The following is an 18,498-nucleotide window of genomic DNA, read 5'->3' as shown; positions in this document are numbered from 1 at the left end:
GTATTCGTCCTTGAAAAAATATACGTTGAAGGTGTTTTGTAAAATGACACACTTGATGAATTTTCGATCAATATTTTAAACCGTAGCTCAGCTGAAATATTTTCTTATTCAATTTGAAATCTAAATCCCATGTTCTATTATGTTTTATATTTGTTGAATGAAAACGGTTATCTCATATAACATTCTCAAATTCAGAAAAGTACGAGAAATAAAAAAAAAATCCTGGATCATTATGTTAATATCTCCTAGTAGATACGATATTACAGGATTTTAGTTTCTTATCATTTTTTCCCTGTACATGGGTTCCTGCTTACAAAGAAACTATTTAGGAGTTTAGAGTGGTGAAGTTTAAAACACCCCTTCGAAAAATTTTCGATCGCCACACGACTTGATTGACCGTTATGGGATATCTGTTTTACAAATGACGATGAATATGTTCCAATGGTCGTAACTATAATCCGTATTCTTCCACCGTTGTGATAAACCAAATTAAACATATCAATGAGTGTGTATCTACAAAAGAAAGCAACACAACTGATCTGCCTACCGTTTCAGAGCACTTAGAGACTACCCTCAGTATTTGTGGGGTTCGTGTTGCTCAGTCTTTAGTTTTGTATGTCGTTCTGTAAGCTCTATTATATAACATGTATTATATGATATTTTTATATTCTGTAATTATTTAATGGATATACTTTGATTCTTTGCCGGCTTTGGCTACACATTTTTGTTCCTTTTGGTTAGAAGCTTTTATGAAAGAAAATAATATCCAAACAGTTGTTTATATCATTTAATTCTAAACAAAATGAACCGTAAACAATTAAAAATTCATGTTGAGTTTAAATAATACGTTTGCAGTCACATTAGATATGAATCTATTGAAAAAATTATAAATCCTTCAGACTTTAAAAAACACATATAAACATAATAAAACTAATGAAAACAATATACAATGTGGTCCTAAGTATTGTGAAATCAATATTGTCGTTCAAAACAGCACAAAATTTAACAAGTGAAATAGAAATAGCAAGTTACAAATCAATTGCAAATTTTGTATCATAAATTGCTGTTCTGTTAAATTCAAGATAATTATGTGTTTTGTTTTGTCTATAATAAACAATAAACCATAAAAAATACAATAAAAGTCACCCAGCAATGATTATGCCTTATTGCTAGGTTAGTTTTCCACGGATCAACGTTGTTAGCTCCATTAATACAGAGAACACCATTAAAATCGCCAAGTTGCACGGTACCAATTCTTTCTAAGTATTTCGACAAATAATCTTTATACTGATCAATAAATCGGTGGTTTCGGTAACAACCTCCTCCCAATGACAGCTCTACGACGAAACATCCTCTGATGTGAAAGTAAATTGGTAATTCTATAATAAAAATAGAATATTGTATATTGATTGTAGTATTATACATATGAATGTATGTTCAGGTTTAGGAATATCCCCACCAATTGTCATCATGGTATAATTGTATTTTGTACACATACGCAACACACGATAAATACTTTAATGACAAATTATGACAACACACCAATATAGTGTTGTGTAAAACCAGCAGTTTGCACCAATTGACATGATAACAGTAAGGTCTCTGAAATCTTTCATTAAACGAAAGTAGATCAAAACAGAAACATTTAAACAATATTTAGACACAACTTTTTCAAAAGTGGATAAAACACAAAAAAAATAAGATTTCTTTCCAGATGTGTTTATTAAACATTCAATATACCCATGTGCACTTGAGTTTAATAAACCAGCATAATAAAGACTTCTGACGTAGATGGAGAGGGATAATGTAAGCAGTTGTTAATACATTGTGATTTGGATGAAGACTTGTATCATTGGAACTCATGCCACATCTTTCTATATCTTTTGTCAGTTCAACTATTAACTATCACGGTAAATTATTATGCAAGTTATAAACTTTGACATTTTTATCATTTTAATACAGTATACAGCTAAACTTCCTATTTTGCAAATACAATAACAAAAGAATCGTCATGCAGTATTGATTTAATGTAATGTAAAATAAAGGCAACAGAAGTATACCGCTGTTCAAAACTCATAAATCCATGGACAAAAAACAAACTCGGGGTAACATACTAAAACCGAGGGAAACGCATTAAAGAGGAGAACAACGACACAACACCGAAACGGACCAAGCATCAGACAAAACACCACGAGAATAACAAATATAACATGAAAACCAAATACATGAATTTGGGATAGACAAGTACCATTCCACGTCTTATCTCAAAAATACGAGAAAACACAAACGACGCAAGACACACAGAAATGAACAATAATATAACAATGGCCATCTTCCTGACTTGGTACAGGACACTTTTAAAGGGGAATAAAAGTGGTGGGTTGAACCTTGTTTTGTGGCATGCCAAACCTCGCACTTTAATGGCAAAGTGAAATATAACATTGAAATGACAACGTTCTTCATAATCTGGGGCTTATTTGAAGAAGTAACAATAGTTATATATTCAAATTTTCAACCAGTGCAATATAAACATATAAACGCCATTGTCTAAAATAAAATGTCATTTTTATTACATGCGTCACGAAAATTGTTTAAAAGATCGGCGAACATAGATCTTCCCTTGTGTCTGAGGCCTGATACGAAAGGTAATGTTTTTCAACATCGCGAAAATTTGATATACTTCTTATGTCTTTCTAGTTCACGTCCTTCATTTTACATTATTTGTACTTCTATCTAGTTCAAAATCTATTTATCAGAATATAATTTTGTCTTTTATATTTTATTCAATACCTAATTTGTTTTCAGATTGACCACTCGACAACAATATTGATCCAACCAGTCGTCCACATTTGCTTGCTTGTCCTACATCTACAGCTTCTGAGCAATTCCTCAATGTTATTCCTGAGGAAATCTTGGCTGTGTGTGCATTTTCACAGTTTGGTGATCTGTATACTTCTAGTACAACTTTCATTTCAGAAGGGATAGAGGAACTATTTAACACCATGTCTGTACAATGTATACACTCTGTTCCTGAATATAATAATTGCTTCTGTTAATGTAAGTATAAAAGAAGCACATACCTGCGTTTTAGATTTTGGTTACGCCATATAATTAATCGAACAATATTTTAATCACTTACCACTTGATTCTACTGTAAACCTCAACAATGTGAACACAATGAAAAGCATTATCAATACAAGGTTTTTATACTGTTTGTCAATAGAAGTTTTCTGACGTTAATAAAAACATTTCAATATTTTTTTTAAAACATAATTAAAATTATTAACTTCCTTCTGGACTGGGTTTTAATTTTTGAATATGATATAATTTTTTGAAAGTCAAATTGTTATGCAAGTTTTAAACAATTTACTGAAAGAAACATTTGAAAAAAAAGGAATTCAACCATAATAGGTACGATTTCCACGTGGCAAATGTCGATCTTAGCTCTTTTTGCATTGATTAATTGATCAATAATTTATAATTTTTTAGAATAACATAATTATCATTTCAGATTTCTGACCAATCGAACGTTGTGTGTGTTTTATTAGAGAAAGAACTAGTTGTATATATCCGAATTAGAAACTTATTTTACATTTTAAGGAATTCTGACTGTTTACGGCATTTAAAGAAATCCTGACAAACCTTTTATTATAAGATTCTAGTCTAGTTTTGCTTCAGACAAAACATATTATTCAAAACTTAATTGTGTCAAGTGGTAAAAGTTGAGGGTGACATTACACAATTATCAATAGTCACAGTTAATTATTAGTTCAATGATATGACATATTTTGACAAAAGTATTAACTACCTTGCAGTAATTATACATCAATCTTAACAAGTGTGTTTTGTATTGGACAGACATTCATTGCAATGAACGCTTAATAATGTTTAAAATATATATTGTATCTGTTTCGAAACTAAAACATTTCCTATTCATTTTACAATATACCTGAATACATCGCTCGACAGATAACTACGTGACCAACTGTAGAAATAATTTGTGTATTTAAGAAACCTCTTAACTTCTAGATGAATAGAGAATTATACGTGTAACACTCACATAAATATATATATTTTTTTTACAAATTCTCTTTAAAACATTATAATCACTTACCGTACGATTCTCCTGTAATCAACAAGAACGTAAGCAAAATCAAAAGCATTATAATTCACGGTGTTTATACTGTCTATCAAAAGACGTTTACTGACGCTTATGAAAATCTGAATATTGTTTGTTGCATATTCAACTTCCTTGTAGACCGGGTTTTACATTTGAATATAATACAATTTTTAGTGATGTTGTTAAGTATTGCATTTACACATATTGCTGTGATCCTTTACAATTGAAAAAATGCATCATATTTTACAAGAAAACGAAATGCACATCGAATATATATAGTCACAATTTTCGTAAAGACACCTTATATATTTGTTATTTATAAACATTTGGGGACAATGTCTTTTTTCAAACACTGGAATTTCGTGTATCTCAAAGGAGATGATGTTACCTTCCCAATTCGGACCTTTCCAATGTAAATTCCAAGTGTGATGTTGAAATCATCCATTCGTAAATTTTACAGAAGAAATCAAGAGTTGACTGACCATTTTTGAATATCTTTTTAACAGATAATATCCCTTTTCACGACCTAACATAATATAATATTTACCGGCTTTGTTCTAAAATGAGCAATATGACGGATGACACATGTGGAGCAGAGCCTTGCCTACCCATCCGGAGCACCAGCGATCACCCCTACTTGTTTGTGTTGCTGTTGTATCCTTATGTATGGCTATCAACAGTAAATAATTATTCATTTTAGAAACAGATTTAATCGGCGATACAGCAATGAAAAAGACTTCTTAAAACATGAAGAAATTACGAAAGTAGCGGTACGGAGGTACCCAGATTCCAAATGAAAGGGTTACAATGAATCAAAGGAATGAGGCGTATTTATCGTACACGAGAAGAAACAAGTGATCACATTCTTACAACTAGTGTATATATACGTAATACACTGTTTACAGTATGAGATAAAAACCTAATAATCCCGGTTACTGAGCAGCAGCCAGAATACATCTGAGTTCGTGTGTCCAACATTCCATCATCAGCTGATGACGGTATGATTTTTGCGTTTTTTCAATCTATTGGTGTAGTCGTTAAAAGCTATTTAAAGAGAGAGTGAAAATAGATGGCGCTCGCACTGACTGCCAATCTGGAGCAGAATCTTTTATATCGAGCATTGGAAGACCCACTACCAAGATTCACAAAAATAAGCTAGTCCATTGCAAAAATGTATTTTAAAGGGCAGGTTTACATAAATGCATATATTGCTTGTGGACAATTGTCCAAAATAGGGACACAAAAAGGATAAATGCCAAAACGAATGTGTTTGAGACCAATGTGGAATAGAAGGACATAAAGCAAAAGAAAAGAAAACCAAACTCCAAGTAAACCAGCATCAGAAAATGAAACAAATACAGATAATGATTAATTTGATTCTAGTGAGATTGAAGTAGGAAAGAGACTGACACTTGTGATCGTTTTGATCACAAAAACCCTTACTTCATAATTCACATTGCAACATACAGAAGCAATAACAGAAACAACAACATATGTCAGTAAAGTCATCATTTCAGAAATTACTTCTCGTTTACAGGGGAAAAAATGACAAGAACAACAAAGACAAAACAAAACACAAGCCAAAACCTGAATCTATTAAAAGGCTCAATTGATAAAATCATTGTGCATTATGAATCAATAACACCAGCAACAGCCCCTACAGATGAATATCACAACAAACTGACTCTAGCAAATTTTCAAAGACATAGGTACAAGGACAGTTACCATATATTATTTCCTTTTAAAATATTTTATGTATCCAACTATCTCTATTAAAGTTATTGAACATAATTATCTGTACTTGTATAAATATCTGTAAATGTTCCTTTTTTTATATACTTATGGAGAACGTTAAAAGAATATGTGGCAGTGTATGATACAATACCCTTAATTTGTATATACTCTGCACAAAACAAATATAACAAACAATGTGTATATAGATGTTGGTCATTACAACATATATAGATCATGACACTAATCACATGTTTTTCATATGAAATAACTAGTGCAGTTATACCTGAATATTTAATAACTATGTTTTAATGTATAAGAATATCAATATATACGTTATGATGTATAACCCTGTTAACATGAGGAAAACAGCACTCTGGCATATTTATATAGATATGCAAATTAATTCTATCATTTACACACATCTGTATACAAAATGAAAACAAATCAGCTTGATCTATAATTATACCTGTTTTTAGCTCACCTGGCCCAAAGGGCCAAGTGAGCTTTTCTCATCACTTGGCGTCCGGCGTCGTCCGTCGTCGTCCTGCGTCCGTCGTCGTTAACTTTTACAAAAATCTTCTCCTCTGAAACTGCTGGGCCAAATTAATCCAAACTTGGCCATAATCATCATTGGGGTATCTAGTTTAAAAATTGTGTGGCGTGACCCCGCCAACCAACCAAGATGGCCGCCACGGCTAAGAATAGAACATAGGGGTAAAATGCAGTTTTTGGCTTATAACTCAAAAACCAAAGCATTTAAAGCAAATCTGACATGGGGTAAAATTGTTCATCAGGTCAAGATCTATCTGCCCTGCAATTTTCAGATGAATCAAACAACCTGTTGTTGGGTTGCTGCCCCTGAATTGGTAATTTTAGGGAAATTTTGCTGTTTTTGGTTATTATCTTGAATATTATAATAGATAGAGATAAACTGTTAACAACAATAATGTTCAGCAAAGTAAGATCTACTAATAAGTCAACATAATCAAAGTGGTCAGTTGACCCCTTTAGGAGTTATTGCCCTTTATAGTCAATTTTTAACCATTTTTCGTAAATCTTAGTAATCTTTTACAAAAATCTTCTTCTCTGAAACTACCAGGCCAAATTTAAACAAACTCGGCCGCAATCATCATTGGGGTATCTAGTTTAAAAAATGTGTGGCGTGACCCGGCCAACCAACCAAGATGGCCGCCACGGCTAAGAATAGAACATAGGGGTAAAATGCAGTTTTTGGCTTATAACTCAAACACCAAAGCCTTTAGAGCAAATCTAACAGGGAGTAAAATTGTTTATCAGGTCAAGATCTATCTGCCATGAAATTTTCAGATGGATTGGACAAACCGCTGTTTGGTTGATGCCCTTGAATTAGTCATTTTAAAAGAAATTTCGTCGTTTTTTGTTATTATCTTGAATATTATTATAGATAGAGATAAACTGTAAAGAGCAACAATGTACAGCAAAGTAAGACTTAAAAATAAGTCAACATGACCTAAATGGTCAATTGACCCCATAAGGAGTAATTGCCCTTTAAAGTCAATTTTTAACAATTTTCATAAAATTTGTAAATTTTAATTAACATTTTCGACTGAAACTCTTAGGCCAAGTTCAATATAGATAGAATGTTTGTAAGCAGCAAGAATGTTCAGTAAAGTAAGATGTACAAACACATCACCATCACCAAAACACAATTTTGTCATGAATTCAAATGCGTCCTTTGTTTAATATTCACATGGACCAAGGTGAGCGACACAGGCTCTTTGGAGCCTCTAGTTATATACAGATACTTATCATTTATAGTTGTAGCCACGACAGTTTCGATACATATAATATTTCTTCATCTCCTTAATTTTTTTATTAAGATCTTCTCGTCTTGATAAATATTTGTAAATTAAGTAAAGTCAACCTTAGCAAACAAAACAGCTGTACTGTCTGTACATATATCATAAGTATGCGATAGGATACATTTATGGGTCAATATATTTTACAAGTCAACGATTCTAAATGTAGAAATAGGTGGAAACATATTAAAGTCAGTTAATATGAATTTAGAAATATGTGTGTACATGTTAGTTTACAAGCAACTCACAGAGTCAAGGCTAAAACTGTCATTCGTGATTATCAGTGTGTCTTTAAAGTCTGTAATTGAATATTTTAGAATGCATATTTTGCTGTTTCAATTTGAAATATATGTATCAAATACTTTAATACACAATCAATTTGTCACTTTATCCATTATATATATATATATGTTTTGTATATTGTAAGGGACTAAAGAAATATAAAAAAGAGAATAAGACTTAAAGAATGGATAAACTACAGAAATGCAACATAATATACTTACAGGAAACACATTTTCGGACAATTCAATGGATAGAAAAATTAACGGCGAATAATATCATAGTTTTGGAAGAATTTGGATTTCAAATATTGGACAAATGTTTATTTTAGAAAACAACACAAGCAAAAGCAAAATCAAAATATAACATATCGTCGCTGGCCTTCTAAATGTCGGATACTTTTAAAAAATGACGATTAATGCAAATAAAATTTCGTATTGTCTCAATGAGACAACTTCCAATTAGTAGTCACAGGATGTAGGAATTAATTAAAAAAAAATGATAGTCAAGGTTCACATAATGTACAAAAATCTAATACAGAATACCGATGATAAAACTGAATTTTAATGTGCGTATTGTTATGCGTTTACTTTTCTTCAATGGCTAGAGGGATAGGGGGAGGTTTGAGATCTCATAAACATGTTAAACCCATCTCAATTTTGCGCTTGTCCAAAGTTAGGAGCCTCTGGCCTTTAAATTTGTTAGTCTTGTATGATTTTTAATTGTATTTCTTGTGTATAATAGTTTGGTATGACGTCCATTATCACTGTACTAGTATTCATATTTTTTAGAAGGCCAACTGATGGACACCTACGTGTGCGGGAATTCTCGTTATGTTTGAAGACCCATTGGTGGCCGTCGGCTGTTGTCTACTCTATGGTCGGGTTGTGATCGCTTTGACACATTCCCCGTTTTCTTTTTTAATTTTACAAGAAATTAAATTAAAATTGTGTCTTAAAAACCTTTTATACGTATCTATGATAATATTCTGATATTTTGTCTGTCTTTTGTTTACAGCTAATTGTATTAAACGTAGATATAGTTAAACATCGAACGAACTGTGTTGTGGTCTAAGATACCTCGATATTCGTCTTACCTGTACTTTCACTGGTCGAGAATTTTCTTACGATTGTAACATATTGGTTATTGAGTATTGACTCAGCTGGCGAGTGATGCAGTATACTATCTTACACTTTTTCTGCCGAAAAAACAAGGTCTCGCTCCTTTTGACGTCCATGTAGTCTCTACAGCTTCTGTTTCTTACTATAATCTTTCTAGTCGTTTTTTGTTTTTTTTCATTGATAAAATTGTGTTGCCTTACTTTAAACAATTTCAGAATACGAATAACTAAAAACCTATATTGGTTACTAAATAACCTTCCGGAGCACTTGAGATCACCCCAAGTTTTAAGCGGGGTTCGTGATGCTTAGTCTTTAGTTTTCTAATTTGTGTCATGTGTTCTATTGTTTTGGTGTTTTTTTTAAGCAATGGCGTTGTCAGTTTATTATTGATCGATGAGTTGACCTGGCCCGCTGGTATATTTCGCACCTCTTATACAAATCATATAAGTTGGAACATAAGACGTTGATATTCTTGATCTGATCAATAAAATATCAATTTATTTACCACCAGATTAAAAAATCTAATAATAGCATTTACACTGCTAATGTAGGAAGCATTGTGTATTCTCAAACTTTTTATTTAATCAGAGCAATTCATAATATAAAAGACATGTATGAATATGCTTCCAATGTATTAAAACTGTATTTCAATTAGCAACCATAGAAAACAACTGATAATAGAACGACTTAAGCCTTGGAATCATCTGCATTTGATGATCCATGTCTGCTATCTCCAAGTTTTTTTATTGTTGTAATTATTGGTCTTTCAGCATTGATATAGTTCCTCGGGCCTTTCACTTTAAAAGATATTCGCCTGTTAAAATAAACAGTATACATGTACATATAAAATAATGCATATTTCTGTAATAGTTTTTTTATAAATACAGCTGACATAAATCTTACAACATAAAATGAGGTCGGACTTTGGATCGGTTTATTGATTGATTGATAATATGTCAAATATTTTAATAGGAAACAAAAATATAAAGGCTAGAATTCATCTTTAGCTGTCATAAATAAAAAGTCTCAAATTAGATTAAATAAAAACAAAATGAGTAAAAAATAAATTTACCATTTAATACATGTAATATTTCTCTCCAGAATTATATTTGAAAATTTCTTGAAATGTAATGAGGTGCGTCACTTAACATTTTGAAGATAGTTGTATGATAAACAATCATACAACATCTATATATGAGTGTTGAGTTTAAAGTTGAAATTCACTTTTTGATAGGAAACTCGAATTCTAAAATGAACGGGAATATACTATGTTCTTTCGCTTATTGATCTAATATGATTTTGAAATGATATGAATTTTGCCTTTCTTATGTGAACGATTATAAATTAACTCAAGTACAACATAGATACAAACTGAAAAATCTTGAATTGAATTCTACAACCATTTGCACCAGTACGCTAAAATAATGTAAACTGATATAAGAAGATATATTAAAAAGCTAACTAACATACATTGCACCACATGAATTACCTATCTTTAACTCTAGTGGTGTAGTCTCGGGCATCAGATTGGTGGTAGAGTTTTTGAACAAGGGATAGATGTTCAATGTTATCTATAAATACAATGCATATACAATATTATCACAACAAAAAATAGTGGAAAATGCCAAAGTGGCAACAATGTTCATGAAATATATAAGGGAAACATACAAACCACCCAATAAATCCGACTGAAACAACATATACATCTATGCAAAAAAACTCAATAATTATAGATTATCGTTGATCATCTCAACGAGATTGATTTTCTCGCGTGAGCTGGTACAGCGAAAGTGAGAAAAGCAATCGAGTTGAGATGACCAATGATAATCTGTTTATCGCTATTTTACCTATGTCAATTTCGTTAGCAACGCCACGTGGCCTCCTTAGTTTCTAGCGATAATTTTTCCATCTCAAGCGAGAAGCATGATATGAAAATTATCACAAAAAAAGATCGAAGGAAAAATGCACAAAATAGCGATAATATAGAATTAATGCGAATAAAACAATACCTAACGAATATAAATATAGTGAACTAGATATTAGTGTGATACTTTGCTTTTAAACAAAGATAAAAGTAATAAAGCAATGTATTAGAATCTTATACAGAATCAGTTTTGTCACCCTTCATTTTGGAAAATTATTCAAAGATGTCAATACTAACTAATAAAGGGTAGATAGTAGTATATGGGTGAATGGAAAAAAATAAATTTCATTGATCAGTCCAACCGCGTTTAAGGTATTTAACTCAGCGACTTTGATTTCTTATGAAAAGGTATAATTCTGATAAAGGTAACGTTTAATGTAAAATAAGTTGGAATTTATTGCAAACTAATACACTAAATGTAAGAAGAGTTTGTAAATATATATAAGGGTTTGAACAAATTATTTAAGAAAACCAATAGAAAACAAAACCATTACCATCCACTCTATCTTGCTGTGGATGTTGATGTTTCTTTTTCTTATTCCTTTTCTTTGATGTGTGTGTAGAACTGGTATCTACTCTCTGATATCTATTTTCTTTATATGCTTTGTATGTTCTCTTCTGTGTCGACGACAATCTTAAATGAAGTCAAAATAAAAGATAATATAAGTCAGACATCAATAGACATTCACAGGATTTTGCAGGCGTAAGACAACTTTTGACAAAATAAAATAACTTATTGAAAACAATATACACGAAAAGAAGACTCCGAAATAGAATTCAACATTTCATCACTACAATCAGCAATGCCCAAATTAAGAAAAGAAGTTATTTGCTTTATAAAGATTTTGATCAATGAGGGAGCTCTATGGGGGAGGGGGTCTCATCATAAATATAACTCCAAATCGTAAGTTGAATTGTACATGTAAAACTGATAAAAAAACACATTTTAAGTACCATACGATTCCAAGACACTTCATTGTCTACGGACCACTGGTTATTTTAATTGAAATACCTGAGATCTCGTTTTTCGTCAACAATTTTCATTTCGGTCTCTTCCTTTCTGTTAATTGCTGATATCTTCAAAGATGGATTGTCTTTTGATTGATAGTATTTTGTACCACTTGTAAAATCTTCATTGTTTGTATTCTCCAATTTTCCTCTGTCTTTCATAAGTGTAATCGACATGTCATGCATATGCTGTTGTTAAAAAAATCTTGGTTACAGATTTTTAATTTAACTTCAGGATTTACAAAATGAGACAAAGTAGACATTGAAACTGCAAGGGATTGATTAGAAATGTAAACTATCACTTATTTAATTTGTTAACAGATAGTAACCCACACAAGATTTCTAAATCATTGTGATGTCTCAACGAATCATTATCAAATGAATAAAATTGTTTCAAGCTGAGAAGTACAACATTTTCTTTCTAGATGCAAGGATTCAGAGAATTATCAGTGAAGTAATACAATAAACCATTCACTCATAACTCCCTTTGAACATTCAAGATAGTGTGTAAAAAAATGGTTACACTATTCATATTGATTCATTATGACGTGTCGGATGTTAAAGCTTATTATTGATGTTATAGGTAATGCATATTTTAATGTTTCCCTTGTGTGTTATACTAAATGTGGATTCTTTTGCGATGCGTTCAAGCTTTGATACGCACTACTGCTCATTTATACTGTGAATTACAATTCACTATTCAAGCTAGATATATAAACTTTAAAAATCATTAACCAGTTGCAATCATATTAGAAATGGCTCGTATGAATTTATATGTGTACAACATAAAACCATAGAAGAATAAAGTGGTATACCACAATAAACAAAATTACATGAAATGGGAATGCTTTTATTTCAAAATATCACTGTAACAGTTGCAGTATAAGGCATAACACAGTTGATTAATATGTTGTAAGAATAATACAATTCACTTTGTCAGTAATTAATTGTATCAACTTATTCAATGAAAGTAAAGTCGAGACCAAAGCCAAGTGGAGTTAAGTGCAGTTCATTCATGTCAAGATTAGATTGAGTCTTGTCAAGTGAAATATGTTCTTACGGGTCGAGCACAAACATAGTTTTTTTCAGACTCTGAGACGTTTTTGGTGTGACAATACATTTCTAAACTGAGAATCACAATTTAATCTTATACCCTTCCACATCCATCAAATTTCAGAGAACGTAATTGCGTTTCTAGTAAACATCAGCATATTTGGTCATTTGATCATTTGTTGGAGTGCAAGGTATTATATGTAAAAAAATTAGCAATCACTCGAATAGAGCACGAATTCGGGTAACAATATTGTATGCATTTAGGCAAATGTTATGGACATTAGGTATCGTTCGGATTGATTCCTTAAAAGCAAGATCTATCGTTATGAAAGAAAATCACTCCGTATAAGTATATTAGTGACACAAATCATAACTATTTTATGTGTGCATCTACAAATGTATAAATCAGTGTTAACAATTGTAATGGATTCTAATTTATTAGATTAATCTTATTCTAACGTTTGATAAAAGAAAATCAATTGGAATACCTTTGTTGCCATTAATCGAACAACAGATGGGACATCTGGTATGAGGTAGTCAATAATTAGTTTCAGCGCAAAAACTATATGCTGAAACAAAATAAAGCATATAAAAATGTACATTGTATGTGTTAAGCCTTGCACGAATGACACTGAGGCTGGTTGTTTAATAAGTTAGTTATTACAAATGGAGCATGAATATAATGTAAGACATACATGTACCGTTTTTCATTAAGTAGCAGTAGTGTACCGTTATTTAAAAGTCATACATAGATTGAGCGAAAAAAAAGCTGAGATACAATCTAATGAATTTAACGCTGCGCCGTGGATCAGTTTGACAATTGACTGAAAACTAAATTAAAAGACTTATTTGTTCTTTTCTTGTATTGTTCATATCTAAATAATCGTGCCCGACAAGCATCAGTTGACAACTGGAATGTAATGAAGTTAGAGTCGGATCATTAATGTTTTTGAAATTTTAATTAGAACTTTATCAACCATAGTCGATTTAACCTTGATAATACGTGTCCTTTGAAAATTGCTTTTATTTATACAAAATAGATGCTATCTGGCAAACTGTAAATGTTTATTGTTTTAATAAACAAAAAAGTAGTTTTGAATCTGTTTTTAATGTTAACAATGACATTTAAAATGATGATTGGGGTCCTCGGATAAGGCTTACATAAAATCTTCTTTCCTGTCGTCCCATATTTTTTCCAAGGAATAATGTGTTAGCAAAAGCAGTTTTTAAATACGATTATTTGTATGTAATGGAGAAGACGTTCTAAGTTGCAAAACTTGTGTCTAATCCTATTGTCAAGGTTTTTGGACAATAAAATATGTTTAAACTACGATTTGCATTTTCATTTGAAATAATCTAACAGGAAATGTTATCGCAGAAAATGTGATAAAACATTTCTAATGCAAATTTGTTCGCAGTATATAGAACTAAATAGAGCTTTTTGATGTATTGTTTACGCTTAAATCATGCAAAGACATATGATCGGTACATGAATTTAATTAATGAATTCGAAATAATTGAGGAACTCAAACAATATTGAGTTTCTGTTTTATGTCATGTAATGGTTATCATAATCATGGTATTTTAAAAGTCCTTTCAAATGTATTAATTTGCAAAATAAATGGAATAAAAATTAATGTCGTTCTGTTTTATTTAGTTAAGTGTTTGTGTGTGATCTGGAGAATACGGAAACACGGGGTACTAGCATAATTGTTTTTCAAATATTTCAGCTAATTAAACATGCTTTAATTTTTTTTTGAAGACCTAAACATAGGTAGCTGTAAACAACTCTTGTTTATAACTATCTTACAAAAAAAATTTATCATTCATTTCCAAAGCTCTTGATACTATCTATACTGTTTATGATATAATTAATTGTAAGTATCATTCAAATTCTAATATATGATAAGTACAAATCGAACAATACAAATAAGACAAACCTCAAATCCTACAACTATCCAAAGTCTTGTATAAACACCATAGGATTGTCCCCATGATGAAGTAAACCCAATAAGGAAACCATTAGATATCACTCCACAAATGTTTACAAACTGAAGAATTATATACCATATTCCTACAAACAGAAACATTGTCATGGGATGCTTTTGTTATAATTGATTATGAATTCAACTCTGACCCACAAATTATTAAGGCAGTTTTTGTCTTTGCGTGTATCATGTGTATATGGTAGTTATCGAGCGGAATTTTTGCTTATACAGGTGTGAACCATTTGTCATTTTAGTTTCCTTTATAGCTGACTATGCGATATGTGCTTTGCTCATTATTGAAGGCCTTACGATGACCTATACTTGTTTATTAATGTGTCATTTGGTCTCTTGCGGAGAGTTGTCTCATAGGCAATTGTACAATATTCATATATACATATATATGGAGGAATTCAGTTAAAAGAGAGACGAAATATACCAGAGGGACAGTCAAATTAAGGTTTACAGAATACATTTTGTAGTCGATAAATAGAGAAGCAGGAATATACAAAACGAATAGAGACAAATAAGCTGGAAATAGACTCACGATTACAGAATGGGTAAGAATCGGTAAGCCAATACATAAAACATAAGGTATTAACGAAAGGAAAAATTTACCAAAGGAATATACAAACTCATAAATCAAGAACACGATGGCTACGACATGGCAAAAATAAATAAAAAAAAACCTGCAATATACAAAACACAACAAAGACGAGTGGAGAGTGAACATCTTAAGTACCATTAATATTATGTGCATCATAAGGGTTAGCAGATACTACTCCACACGCGGCTCCTGTCGTGTTTCTGATTTTGGTTCAAACCGGGTTTAGTAATTCGGTAGGTCATCTTCTGGGAAAAGGAGGAAAGTTTGTGGTTACGACGATTGAAACATATCCGTACTTTATGTGAAACAAATATTCCAGAACAGTCGATCAACTGAATGGCAACCCTGTACTTGAAAAGTTGACAGCATTGTAAAAACTTAATTATTACATACAATAAATTAAAAAAATGTTTTTGTGTATAGTGATGTTCGTAATTTGTTGCGGTATCTATTAAGGAATAATGTGGATAATTGATAGGGTTAGTATATGTTCTCAATAATCCCTGATTATACAAATTCACTATAACTTATTTAAATTTATAAAACGTCTAGATTTTAGACAATGACCTTTCTAACAAGGGCGTTGAATCGTTACGCGTAGATAACAATTTAGGACAAACAAAAGGGTGATCTTAGGCTAACGGAACTTATATCAGAGGTCAACTTCATTTCTAAATCATTGAGAACTAAAAGTAGTGAAGTCAGAAATATTGGCCATGATTTTCTATCGTCTTTGTCCGATATGAAGTAAAAAAAAAGGTCAATTCAAAAGAAAGTATGCTAGATCTCCAAATGAAATCAAACAATTTGGTATTTTACAATATTCTGGAGAAACTGAAGTTGAAAATTGTCCAGATCTTATACTTGACTTTTGAAAAGTCACAATGCAGCTCGAAAACTCAGATTAAATTCAGGTAAAAGGTGCACCCATAATGGTTTCAAAAATAGAGAAGATAAAATCAATATAAGCCAAATTTACTTCATATGTACACAGTCAACTAGTGCGAAAAAAACGGAAACATTAAAAAACTCTTCGTCAGAGAAATTTTTAACAGATGATAAAAATCACAGGAAAGAACTATTACCAATTATAAAAGAACTTTGTGACTACAATGTAAATGCCTATTTTATCAGAGACAAATTTTTTGATATCGGTCAAGGATATAACCCTCCTCGGTCAAACAGAGAACATGCATACATTTTAAAATATTTATCATGGAACATTAATAGCTTAAAGTCTTGTTTTGATGGCAAAGATTTTTTGATAAATATCGAATGTTTCACTACAGTAAACTCGGATAATAGAAAGACACATATTGGTCAAAGAGAAAATGAAGGTATTGCTGGTTTTTGTAAGAATAACTCCTTTGAATATTTTCAGTTATATTTTAAGTTGAATGATGATTAATAGATATGTTTTGCTTATATAACACACAAAAACTATAATTCAAATCGTATGTTTAATAATAATGATCTAGGAAATATTGTTAAGATTATAAATATATAGGTTCATTTTTTGTTTGTGATAATATGAATAGCCGCATAGGCAAACAAATATTATATCTTTTTTTATATAATATTCTTGAGACTGATAATTTGAAAAGTATAACAACTGCTTGTAAGCTAATATTAATACTTGTGAAATTGTGAAGACTGTCTATCTATAAATGTTTTAAATTAGATGATTATATGGAGAATAATTTACAATATGATTTAAACAACAACAAATTAACCAAACTACGAAGTAGAAGCTTGAAATTATAATTAGAAACAGATCGCTATGACAATATTCCTAGAGAAAATCGTATTTGTATATGTTGTGAATAACTTATATTGAAGATAAATATATTTATATCATGTTGCATTTGTGTTGATATGTCCTGCGTACAGAACCCTTCGATGTTATTTTTTTGGCCAAAGTATTTTTGTTCATGGCCAATTACACAAAAGCTAATGTTTTTGTTACAATCTGAGTCAAAAAGCTAAGAAACTGTGCAATTATCTAAATACGTCAGAACAATTAAGTTCTCAAATCATCAATTAATGTTTTACACATGAATGTATTAACGAATAAATCTTTATTGTTAAATCATAGACATGCTATGGCAAAATAAACAACATATATTTCATTATATAAAACATGAATAGACTGCAGAAAACAATAGTATAATTAAAAATTTTAATAAGTTATGAGACCATATTAGATAGAATATTCTATGCAGGTTTTACATAATTACATAATGTTATTCGTAAGAGACTTACTAGAAGCTTGTAGTATATTTAATAGTTTGCGATTATTAGGTTAAGATTAATAATACTTAAAGTAAAAATTGTGTTCGTACAAACAAACAAGAACAAAATAGTCGTCATCTACAATAACATACATTTGTCAACATCCACATACATCATTTTCTCTAGGAATATTATTTTAGTGATAACGACCAGCTTCAATATTTTACTTCAATGTCCACTACGTGACTTTGTTAACAGACTAACATTATTGTTATAAGAAAGATATTCTTCTATATTGAAGTTAATTTAAATCTAAAAAAAAATCAAGTGTACTGCATTCCTGAAATGTTGTATACCAATTCTGGAAAAATAATCTTTAATGCGAGTTTTATCATTATTTATACATATTGTGCTAACATCTAGATTTAGTCATACATAACTTAAACCAATATTGTTACTAGTTATTTTTATTTATCTCGGCATTGTTTCATTGTTCTCTGTAATTTTTTTTCATATTTGTCATATTCATGTATATTTGCATTTTCCTTAAGCAATCGTGTTGCTAACGCAATAAAGATTCATTCATTCATTCATATC

General features: G+C 30.8%; 2 protein-coding genes across 2 annotated transcripts in view; both read right to left on the bottom strand.

Moving 5' to 3' along the window:
• Positions 1 to 1,076: 1,076 nt before the first annotated feature.
• On the bottom strand, positions 1,077 to 4,238 carry LOC134696680 (uncharacterized). Its single transcript, XM_063558603.1, has 3 exons — positions 4,115 to 4,238; positions 2,791 to 3,030; positions 1,077 to 1,379 (listed from the first exon to the last, which is right to left on the bottom strand). Exons 1-3 carry the CDS (start codon positions 4,161 to 4,163, stop codon positions 1,105 to 1,107), a joined length of 564 nt encoding a protein of 187 aa, XP_063414673.1. The 5' UTR covers positions 4,164 to 4,238; the 3' UTR covers positions 1,077 to 1,104.
• A 5,541-nt stretch (positions 4,239 to 9,779) lies between these two features.
• The window catches only part of LOC134697782 (anoctamin-7-like), a 57,402-nt gene continuing 48,683 nt past the window's right edge, over positions 9,780 to 18,498 (bottom strand). Inside the window, exons 16-21 of the mRNA XM_063560069.1 lie at positions 15,018 to 15,151; positions 13,566 to 13,646; positions 12,029 to 12,213; positions 11,511 to 11,650; positions 10,582 to 10,663; positions 9,780 to 9,906 (exon numbers count right to left, since the gene is read on the bottom strand). Coding sequence (XP_063416139.1) covers positions 9,780 to 9,906; positions 10,582 to 10,663; positions 11,511 to 11,650; positions 12,029 to 12,213; positions 13,566 to 13,646; positions 15,018 to 15,151 — 749 coding nt within the window. The remainder of the gene's footprint in view (positions 9,907 to 10,581; positions 10,664 to 11,510; positions 11,651 to 12,028; positions 12,214 to 13,565; positions 13,647 to 15,017; positions 15,152 to 18,498) is intronic.

The sequence above is a fragment of the Mytilus trossulus genome, chromosome 14 (genome assembly GCF_036588685.1).
Source record: "Mytilus trossulus isolate FHL-02 chromosome 14, PNRI_Mtr1.1.1.hap1, whole genome shotgun sequence".
Lineage (NCBI taxonomy): Eukaryota > Metazoa > Mollusca > Bivalvia > Mytilida > Mytilidae > Mytilus > Mytilus trossulus.
Note: the sequence above shows the minus strand (reverse complement) of the source record. Positions and strands in the feature narration are given on the sequence as shown.

Coding starts and splice junctions, on each gene's coding strand:
- LOC134696680 (XM_063558603.1), bottom strand. CDS start 4,163: ATGCTTTTGATTTTGCTTACGTTCTTGTTGATTACAGGAGAATCGTAC. Junction 3,031..4,114: donor GATTACAGGAGAATCGTACG/GTAAGTGATTAT, acceptor TATTATATTCAG/GAACAGAGTGTATACATTGT. Junction 1,380..2,790: donor TCAATCTGAAAACAAATTAG/GTATTGAATAAA, acceptor TTTTTATTATAG/AATTACCAATTTACTTTCAC.